This window comes from Arachis duranensis, chromosome 7 (assembly GCF_000817695.3).
Source record: "Arachis duranensis cultivar V14167 chromosome 7, aradu.V14167.gnm2.J7QH, whole genome shotgun sequence".
NCBI lineage: Eukaryota > Viridiplantae > Streptophyta > Magnoliopsida > Fabales > Fabaceae > Arachis > Arachis duranensis.
In genome coordinates, this window is record NC_029778.3 from 71,598,553 (window position 1) to 71,610,680 (window position 12,128).

A 12,128-nucleotide genomic window follows, 5' to 3' on the forward strand; every position below is an offset into this window, starting at 1 on the left:
GTTGGATATTTCTCATTCACACAGATATAATAAGTGAACATGTGAATAATGATACATTACAAATTCAGTCTTTTCATAACAACAATATCAATAATAATGAGTTCTGAAAATGCTCTTTTGTTATTGTGTGGCTAAATAGTATTCTAATAAGTCATCATCCAAATGAAATATGGTTCTGTCAAATTGAATTGAAGCACAGCCAGAACTTGTTTTTCATGGTCGCCTCTGATGAGTGTCTTCATGGAAACGTTGATAATTGTGTTGCAGTCTTCTAGTAGTATATAGATTACCAACTTTGTTATTTAATTAATAAATATGAAACAATATAATATAGGAGTATAGTTTACTAACTTCGATATATTTAATTCAGATCGAGCATTTGTGGCACCGTGTCCAAGATCGATGCTGCAATAGAAGTAGAGAACTTTGTCTAGTAATGAAAAATTTCAATTTAAGGAACAAAAGACAAGGGAATTGCACATGTTGGTTACTGCCTTACTGGTTAGATGACACTAATATTGTAACGATTTGTTTTCTTGACCGGAATAAAGTTTTTTTATTCATAAATTTTGATACTATTATATCACAAACTATCTTTCCTAAAAGCTTACATATTTAAGAAATAATGAACATGAATGATTTTATATTTAGTATAAAATATCCTATTAATTTTTTTTGAGTTTTTTATTTATAAAATGTCATACTAATACTAATGGTGTTTGGTAAAGTTTTTTAGATATATTTTTAATTTTTTAAAAAGTTATTTAAGAATTTTTAAAATAGTTAAAAAATTTGACTTCTCTCTTTATTAAAAATTATTTTATCACTCATATTTATTACAAAATTTTAAAATAAGTACTTCTACGATAACTTTCTAAACACAAAAAAATTTATTATTTATAAACTGTTTTTAATATAAATTTTTATATTTTATTTTTTTTAAAATTTAAGTAAGTTGTTTACCCAAATTAACTCTTAGTCTATAAATTTGTACCTATCTGATTTTGAAACTTTCTAAACATTTGAGTTCAACAAGTGTTATTAGTCGAATTTTTTCTTATAAAATAAAAAAATCTTTAATTCCAAAAATAAATTAAATCAACTTTATTTTCGAAGATGTCTTTTTTTTTTGGAGTTTATTTGAAGTTTGTCCAACCCCTCAGTGAACTTCAACAACTTTTTGACGGTTCGTCCAAACTCCATGAATTTCTGGAAATTATACAAAATTTGCTTAGGCCTTTAACGAATTTCATTTGAATCACAAGGTTCATCCAGGCATTCGACGAATTTATTTTTTGTAGCGGTAAAAAGTGAAGCCTATAAATATCATCGAGAGAGAAATTTTATTTACTAAAATAAATACTACAAAAAATATTGAATATCGTCAAATTTAGCATCGCACATTAACGTCTATTAGCGGATGTGGCAATAAATTTATCAGTTCAAATTATTATCGTTAAATTTGCATTTTTGATGGTAAATTTGTTAGTAATAATGGAAAAAAAAGGGTAAAAAATAAACACAATTTAGCATTAGACCCAATTAATAGAATGTAGCTTTTTGGCGACCCACAATGCATTATCGTTGGTGATTAATTCAACGGTAAACTTATCCTAAATTTAAAATATGCACCTGCCCCCACATTTTCGAAACAGACACTTTCTCTAACCTCATCCTCTCCCCCCTCCCCTCACCCCAAACCACCTCCACCAGTGCCAGACACCACCAGTATTCTCCAAAGACTGCGTGAATTGGGCTGGAACTTCTTGCATCGCGTGATTCACTGTGTCGCTGCCGCTTTAGTAGCTTGAAATTATTTTTTATTTATAATAAAAAAATCCATTATTAGTCTATTAAGCTGTGTTTGTTTCTGAGAATAGGACAAAATAAGACACTGAGAATAAGATATAAAGGATAGAAACATTGAATTTAATATTCTTGTATTCTGTTTGGTGATAAAGCAAAACAAATTATGAAAATCTAATTTATTCTTATTTTTTTTATTCAAAAAGTTTTGAAAAAATATAATAATAACAAGTATAATTATAAAAAATTAACAAAAATAATAAAAAAATAAAAAATAAATTATATTTCTTGTTAGTGTATTTATATTTTTTTTGTTATATAAAATATATTAATTTAATATTTTTAAACACTATTTCTATTTATATATCATTTATCAAACACAATTCTATAATTCTGTATTTTTATTTTAATTTTTCGTAAACATACACAGCCTAACCTTAGGTATTATGGTTTGTTTAAGCCTCAGTTACGTTGAGTATTTAAAGTTTAAATGACATGACGATTTAGTTTGTGTTCAGGTATAATAGTAGCATTAAAACACATATAGGACTTTTTGTGTTTGACTTTACTGCTTCCAGTGGTCAAAGCTTTCACGCACGCACTAAAGAAAAACAATAGCGTGCATTCGTCTTAACCCTTACATTATTTGCTAAAAGATATTATGTTAAAAGTTTGAACTTCAACCGTAAAATGTAAATTATATAGTAATTAAGTTTGGACCAAATCAAAAATATATTTTTGCAGTGTCTCATAGATTCATTTTTGTTAATATTTTGGGTAAAATATTTAAAGCATTCTATTTCTTATTTAATTTGTCAATTTGAATTTATGTAATTCTGAATTCCCACTAACATCGTTTTTACAATATGTATGTGATTACTTGCCCAACCGGAAGTTTGAAACTTCCATATACATTGCATTGGACCGAAATAAATAAATAAGCTAAGTAAACATGTAACTCTTCAGTTTAGAATTGTTTTGGTGGGTTTAAAAGCATAAGAAACGCGGTTACTTGTCAATTTGAAATTGTAAATTAAATTTTTAATATAGGAGTCACTCATATAAAGACACTTAAAATATTTTTTAGTAATTAAAATTTAATATATATAATCGATTAAATCGTATTAGTTTTGTAAAAATTAAATTAAAAAAATCAATTTAACTTATCGAATATATACTAAAATTTCTTATATATTTTATATATTAGTATATTAGATATGTATATATACTTATCTCTTATGATGTACTTATACTTTCTTTATTTGTATTTGCTAGAAATTTTTTCCTTAATTAAATTCAATTCAATTAGATGTAAATGAACCATAACTGTGTAATCTTATACCTAATAGATTGATTCCTAAATAATATATCCAAATTATAAGAAAGCCCAGAGAGGCCGCTATTGAAGAATTTACACTTTCAAATTTCGTATTTTTTCGTATATATATATAATAATTTTGAGAATTCTAAATTTTAATCCTTCTCTTTTCTCTATGTCGTCATATGGTTAGGATTTAAGATTTTTAAAATATTATATAATAAGAATATTTTAATCATTTTTATAATAAAAGTATTGTAGTAATTTTCTATAAAAAAATACTAATTTAGATCAGTTCAAAATTTAATTCATCAATTTTTTAATTAAATTATTTTTTTCTCATCTAATTTTAACAAAAATAACACAATTTAATCGATTATATATGTTAAATTTTAATTAATAAAAAATATCTTAAAAAAATATTTTAAACATCTTTATTTAAGTAATTCCTTTCTAATATTTAGTCACTATTTTGATCCATATTGTTCATTTTAAGAATTTGTAATAATTTTAGCATGCCCTCATCATCCTATCCGTATGAAATCTGTTTATCATTAATTTATACGAATATAATTTTTAAACACACTAATAATATACTAATAATAATTTTTAAGAGAAAAAAAATAAGACTATTATCGGAACATCTCATGCATGTTCATATTCGAGTATCAGAGAATCAAGATTACTCTGTTTGAACTAACATGCATCAACACATATGCTAGTACTAATAATTATACTGTTAATATAAAGAAAAAACATAAAGTGATGTTAGGATTTTTAAGTGTCTTAGGACAAATATATATAAACAAGAAATAAAGAGAAGATAAAAAAAAATGTATTTCTATTCCTACTTTTGTTTGTTTAGATTTTAGATCGATAGAAAATTGAATATATATTATGTAAAATTAAACAAAAATATTTCACTTATTTTTATATTTTTATTATCAAACAAATTTATATCTCTACATCTTACTCTCTGATAGTAAAACAAGGCCTGAAATAATACAAAAAAGCGCAGAAAATATCGTAGGCCAATTATAAAAGATTCTTTTAAATAAATTTATAAACATTACTTGTTTAATAATAATAATAATAATAATAATAATAATAATAATAATAATAATAATAATAATAATAGTTGAACCAGTAGTAGTAGTAATATAGTAGTAATATAGTAATAATAATTATTATTTTAATTATATTCACTAATTAATTCAGTAAGTAGTATTAAAACTTATTTTTCTTAAGATTTTGAATTTAATTAATTTTGCTAATAAAAGAATTACACTAAAAAGGTATATTATATAGATTAATAATAAAAAATTGTGTCAAATTATTTAGGCGCAGCTGCATTTAATAGTAATACTAGAAAAACAAAAATCTAAAATTAATTTATTTTATTAAACATCTTTAATTTTACATATATAATATCATGCTCCCTTCTTCTGGTCAAGTCGCTTTTTGAGGCCTTGTAGGTAGGGGTGGAAACAGGGCAGGCTAACTGGCCTGGCCTGTCATACAGTTGATTGGCCTGAGCTTGGCCTGCAGCCTGTTATAGACTCTTTATAAAGTACTACGCCTGCCCTGTTATTTAGCCTGGCCTGGCCTGAAGCCTGTTAAAAGGCCTGATAATTTTTTTTACAAAAATAAAAATATTATTTAAAAAAGTTTTTAATAAAAGAATTTATATGTAGTATGTCATATATTTAATATTTATAAAAAATTTTAAACTTTTAACGTATTTAAAATATACAAAAATATTTATAATAAAATATAATAAATTTAAAATATCTCATAATTTTATTAATAATAAAAAATTATTTATATATTTAATTATATTTTAACAAGCTAAATAGACTTGACAAGCCAATAAAATTAATTAGTAAGTTAAAATTTAGTCTATTAATATATTAAGATTTTAAAAAAATTCTAAACTTATGTCTATTTTATAACAAATCAGACCAAATCAGACCAAAATCAAATTACAGACCCTAATAAATTGTCTAGTCTTTTTCCACCCCTACTTACAACGGATAATGAACAGTTAAAAAGAAATGAAGCAAATAGGCTGGATAATTAAGTGCATCCTATTAGGACTTGGTAAATGCCAATGACATACACATGATATTGAAAAAGGTATAACTATAGTTTAACGGCTGCTATATACGTCGGTCATATATATTATGTCATTATATTAACATGGTAATTAATAAGCTAACTATTTTGTGTGGCACAAACATTTACTAACATTTGGTAGTTGAAATGAGAGTTATTACTCTTTCTTCTCATTTTAATTAATAATCTTAGGTCTGAATTCTAGATATGAAATATTCAATACAAAAAGTATACCTCCAACAAATAGTTATCTCAAATAGAAACATACATACATGTGGTTCTAAAAAGCAGAACATCAGAAACTATAATTTTTTGGCAACTAATAACAAAAGCCCTCACATGCAAAGCGGATATTTTTCAAAGGAAAAGTATACGGAATCAACTAATAATCAGACAAGAATAGAACAACATAATTAATTATAATTAGTTTTATTAATTTGTAATTTAATTTATTTTTTAAATTATTGTTGACCACGTTCAAAACATGAGGGAAGATACGTTAGTGATAAGAGAGAATCACGGAACAGATGCTTTGATCATTTATTAGTTGGTTTTATATAATTAATTATGTTTTATTAATGCGTAACACATAAAATATAGAAATCATATCGAAAACCATTCAATTTACAAGAAAAAGAAATATCCGTGTGCTTATCAGTAGCAACATCCAGTTAAAATTATCGGTACCTCTAATTTATCAATTGGGTGATTCTTGGCTTATATAGAATTGGTTTCTAGTATTGTTGTTTTGCAAAATAAATCATGCATATGTGCGAAAAGAAACGCGGAATGGAAACAATTGTGTTGCTCCTTCCTAAAATACACACACCGTTTGTGCTTTGATTTTTCTCTCTCCACACTTCGGATATGTTTCAAAACTGATTCTCTTAGAGTTGGCTTGGTTGCCTTTATTTAGCATAATTAGTTAGAATGCTATATAAGCATGTTAAGTTGCAGAGGCAATTGAGAATTCATTCTTATCGTTCAGTAATATTAACTACGAGCATTTCTTTCAATTCTCTACTTTGCTTCCATATCAAGCTATTGTTTTAGTTCATCCTTACCAAGATTCTTTCACTTTCACTTTCTTAAACAACAAAATTTTAGGTTGATTTCAAGGTTTAACCCTTCCTAATCCAAAAAAAGAAAAATTCATGAGCATGCTTTTAGAACAAAAACTATTACAAACATGCTAAAAATCAATGATAAAATCATTTATATATATTTGTGTATAAATATATGTATTATTAAACTCAATTCTATTGGTATTTTATATTTTAACATATAGTTATAATTATTTAAAAATAGACGTGTCCAAATTTACCAACCAAAATGAGTATGAACAAAAATATAACTTAATTAATAGTGATGCATGAATACAATAATAGCAATGAGGTAAGCTACTCTTGTTTGCATCACTATGAATATAGAAAAAAAAAATTGTGATAAATATTAATATATAAATTAAATAGAGCAAATTGTTGTGTTGAAGAACCGACATAGATAGAAAACTATACCTTCCACATAGGCAAATTGGTGGTTGCCATGTGCTAATCCAAATATAGAATGGGAGCAACTTTTCAGCACTAAGCAGTGATAGTTGGTTCATTTGCCTTCCACGGAGAACAAGTATCCAAACATTTGGACCCAAAAAACAAGAGTTTCGCCAACTTGCAAGAAGTCATATAGACATGAATAATGTTTAGAATTAGGGTTGTTTAATCTATTTGACTAAAAAAAAAGATGTCTTTTTTGTAGTAATTTTTTTCGGTACAATTATTTTTTTATTTTGTCTTTCTTAGTTGAATATGAGTTTGCAAAATTTTTTAAAGTGTTTATATTGTTTAAGAATACAAATAATTTGTTTTATGTCTGTTGGATAAGAAAAATTATGTGTTTGTATTTTTAACTTTTAAAAGTTAGACATATTTTTAAAAATATTTAAAAAATATTTTAAAATTAATTTATACTTATTAAAATTAAAAAATTTAATATCACTTTGTATGTTAATAAATATTTAAATTTACTCTTATATTTATGTTTATTATAATATTTTTAAAATTTTAAAAATTATTTTACCAAATATAATTATTATTACTTATACTTATTGAAAGTCAATTATTTTAGTTTGATTTATCAAACATAAATATATATTACAATTTTTAAAGTTTTATCTTTTGAAAGTTAACTTTAATAATTTACTTTCAAAAAGTAAAAATGTTACTACATCAAGTCTAAGATCTATATAATTTCCCTAGAATTGTTTAAATGAAAAAAATCAATCATCAATGTTTTGTATATAGCAATAATATGTTTTACTGAAAAATTATACTTAATATATAGGTGTTCTAAAAATATTATTATAACCATTCACTTTTTTTATATAATTTTTAACTGCTATATATTGAAGTTTAAGGTAGTAGTAATTTTTAAAAGATATATTTAAAATAAATGTTTCATGTATACAAAAATATTTAAGGTGAAGTCCACTTACTAGAGAGTGGAATGATAGTGAAACCATGACTGAGTCTGACTCAAAGTTCAAGTTGGGTTTGACATCACTGCACAAAGCACAATTGCACATTTCTTCTTCTCCAGATAGAAACAAAAAATAATAGAAGACCATGACAGCCTGCACTATACACATCTGAAAGATAGTATTACCAAAGAACATGCCTTACATACCGAATCACATTGCTAACTATCAGAATTGCCCATAATTTTAGTAGTGATCAAAATAATATAATTACAGAAACTTTCATGTTACAACTTGCTTAATGGGGTAATTTTCATTGGTTGGACCTCCAAGCACCTTGGCACTTTGACATTGACACAACCATAGAAGCGTACCTTATTTGTATTCATCTCTTTTTCTTTTTTCTTTTTTCTTTTTTTTTTCTTTTATCGATCCATCATACATCCATGATCCTTCCAAAATAGAATAGGAATATGAGATTTATTTTATTAAAATTTTATATTTTATCTAAATATTGTAAACTTGTGTGTCAAACATCGACTTAATATATAAAATCCGACGCATGTTATGATGATTATCATTGTAGTAGTTATAGTTGCTATGTAATTTTGTTAACACGTAATTCTTTTTTTTTTAAATTAAAAGTCATATTTTTTATTTTTAAAAATATTTTTGAATTAAAAATAAAAAATAAAAAAATTTGTCAACTAATAAAAAATATAATTCTAGTTTTAGTAATATTTTTAAATATTTTCAAAATTACATAATTATCATAGTTATTATAATATAGTTATGAGAGACTCCATTTTTTTAAATAATAATAAGTTATTAAATATAATTTAATTTTTTAAAAAATATATTTAGTATTTAATTTAGTATAAACAAAAGTCTAGCAAGCCAAAATATTAATAATTTTTAATATTATGAATTTCAATGTCAATAAAATATGTGAATTAGTAGAATAATTTTATTCCGTAGATGATTTTAGTGATAAAGAGAAATTTTACATTAAAATACAAGCACAACATTATGAACTTGAAGTTTCTAATCATGTAATTTGTGCACAATTTTTGAGTTATGTCAATGATTAAAGAAATTTTTTAACGTATTCTTTGATTGATTGTTTGATTTGTTTGGTATTAACTGTCTTTTTCAATTGCAATAACTGAGAAAATTTTTTTAGTTATGAATATTGTGAAGAATTGACTCAGAAATAAAATGAAAAATAAATTTATTTTTAATTATCTATTGATTTATATTTAAAAAAACATTACAGAAAAATTTGACACAAATTTTATTAATCCAATCTTTTATTTGACAAGAGTTTCAAAAACTGCCGTTAAAAAATCGCTGCTAAAAAACTATTTATTTTTAATATATATTTTATATTCTAATATATATTTTATATTAATAATTATTTAATGATTAATTTTGATATATATCTTATATAATTATTTCATAATTATTGAGTTTAAAGCGTTTTAAGCATTTTGCGCGTAGTTGAGAGCTATGTATAGTATGTGTGTCTAAACTTATCAACTTGTTCGGAATCTGCCAATAGAATCCCCAACCCCAAGATTTTTCCTTGACTTTTTATTTGTAAGCTCTTTTAATCATTTCTCCAATAAATAACCATGCAACAACAACAAATATCAAAGCTTCATTTTCTAGTTAAGAATCTTGTCATGGAACTTCCAATTTGCATCATCACTTGCAAAAGTTGACTTAAATATCAGTTACATGCTGATATTCTCTTGTGTGATTTTGACACTTATTATTATTGCCATGTGTATTTTGCTCACAAAGTTTTCACCTAATTTTAGGGGATTGGGGAGGGGGTGGTAGTGGTATTGGTTGCTATTAACCAGGTGCTTGGATGTGATTGGTTTGTTATTATTTTATCGTAAAAAAATCCCTGAAAAACTAAATGGAACGGATGAATAAGACATTGCAAAATTAATTTTCATTTAATTTTTAGTTTAACTGTTTTATACCAATAAATTTAAAGAATTTTAAATTATTATCTAATTAAATGCTTAATTATCATTATTGATTAATAATTAGATAAATTAAAAAAATTATTAATATAATCATACATGATTAGATATATATAATTTGTTTTTCAATAATGTTAAGGAAACAATAAAAAATAAATCAAAATTTGTCTTATTTAGTATTATTAATTATCGCTAAAATTAATAAATATTAAAAAAGATAAATTTAAATCATTTGAATTAATTTTTTATTGTATTATTGTTTGTTTTCTACACTTTCATAAAAATTAAATTGTTAAAACCTTATACTAAGGCACATTATTGAGTTTGAGTATCTCCACATAATGAATAGATTCACAAAACTATTGTAATTGGAGACTGATTTTTTTAATGTATCCTTTCCTGGAATATAGGCTACATCAACCAAAAAGGCACCTAACTCGTGAACATTGCATTCACTTTTATTTGTTTTTATTTTTTATTTTTTCTTCTTTAATTTTCCTTTTCTGTTCTGGGTTCGGTTTCTCAAAATCCTACAAAAATCAAGATATTATATTCTAGACACTAACAGGTAGCAAACATGGATTTAAAAGAAGAAGTGAAATTACTGTTATTTCTGATATATTTACAACAGAAACCTGTGCTGGACAGAAATTTACACAATATCATATATCACATAATAATCTATATTGTGATATACACACAACTTGTTGTTTTCCCTCAAGACTTTTCATGACATCTAAAATTTAAGTGAAAGAATAAGCAGAGACCCAGCTGAGCTTTCATTTTGCTATACTACACCCAAAAGCTACAAGCTATGGTCCCCCAAAACCTCTCACTCAAAACTCCCCAAACTTAAGAATAATTAAAAAAAAAGGAAAAAGAATGCAGAGAGAAACATGAGCCTCTACTTCTGCTTGAAAATAACAGAGAGGATGGAGATTCCGGGGACATATCTGCAAACAATCCCACAGGTAAAAATCTCCCCTCGCTCACACGAAAGAAGGATCTAAAAGCAAATAAAAGAAAGAAAGAAAGAAAGAAAGGTCTCAACGGAAAATAATCAAGCCTGCTTCCGGAGATCCTTGGATTGAATGAATGTGCCATGGAAACCATAAGGCACTCTTGAAGGTAACTCAATTGTAGCCTCAAGCTCCAGAGTCATTGCATTCACAACCTGAAGCTCAGACCTCCACTCCTTCTCGTCATGAACAAATGCAAGAATGTAACCGTCGTCTTCCCTCTCCGACCACGCCGATCGAGGAAGAAACATCGGCTCACCACCGAATTTCTCACCGCCATACATATACTTCTTTACTTCGCCGCTGGACAGATCAACCTTGGCGAAACCGGACACCTTAGGCCATGGCTCGGCGAGTGCCAAGTATGCGAACTGTGTCTTCCTTCCAAGCTTGCTCTTGTTCACCATCCCTGCCTCCAAGTTCACCTGTTCTTCTTCACGGATTATAGCCCTTCTTGTTGATTTCCCTGTCTTCAAGTTCAACCTTATCTCCGATAACACACTCTTCAAATTCTCATCGCACTCGTTGAAAATGGAGTCGGCAGGGGTCATGCACGATCCAATCACAACAACCTCATCAGTTTCTTTCTCCTCCCACGCATTCCATAGATGGAAGCAGAAGCACTCTGGCGCTTCAATCCACCGGATACCATCTGAGTCGGTGGCATTCTTGTCAAGAATCCCAAACCTAGAGACCTTCTCTTTGTCGTAAACAACCGGTGATCCACCCCTCATCATCTCGCCAAGCTTGAAAACCACCTGCTGGTCCGGTACCACCACGAAATTCTCGGTTATCGCGAAATCGTGCATCATCGTTGGGACCTTCAACGGAATATCAACGTCCTTCGACTTCGTTCCGTCTTTATTGAATTTGAAATACTTTAGGTAAGGCTTTGAAACGACGTCGTAGCTTAGAGCAAAGAGTTCGCCTGAGACTGGATCCACTTTGGGATGTGCGATCATCGTGGATTTCAGTTGGCCGTTAAAGTCGTAACGGCCAACGGTTTTTAAATCCCCGTTTGGCGTGACGCGCACGTGGTAAGGCAAATCATCTTCGGACATCGCCAAGAGGCGGTTATTGAAGTAGACCAGACCGGCGTTTGCGACGCCCATTCCGTTTTTTCCGTCTACGAGGCCGAAAAGGCCACGGGCGTAGAACAAGAGGAGGCGAGCGATTCCGGAGTGACCGTGGAGTTCTCCGATGGCTTTCGGGAACACCGGTTTTCCGAGGGATTTCTCTTGGACGAGGCGGTTTGTTTCGGTGAACCGGCAGGAGTAGCTGGCAGAGCCGTTGTGGAATTTCACGGCGTGAACCATGCCGTCGCCGTCGAAGAGATGGTGTCCGGCCAGGGGCTCGTACATCGGATTGGCACCGTTGCGGACATAGACTCCGTCAAT

General features: G+C 27.7%; 1 protein-coding gene across 1 annotated transcript in view; it reads right to left on the reverse strand.

The window, feature by feature from the left end:
- Positions 1 to 10,294: 10,294 nt before the first annotated feature.
- Positions 10,295 to 12,128, reverse strand: part of LOC107459843 (9-cis-epoxycarotenoid dioxygenase NCED1, chloroplastic) — a 2,475-nt gene continuing 641 nt past the window's right edge. Inside the window, exon 1 of the mRNA XM_016078132.3 lies at positions 10,295 to 12,128. This exon is cut by the window's right edge and continues 641 nt beyond it. Within this exon, the coding sequence (XP_015933618.1) occupies positions 10,773 to 12,128 (1,356 nt within the window). The 3' untranslated portion in view covers positions 10,295 to 10,772.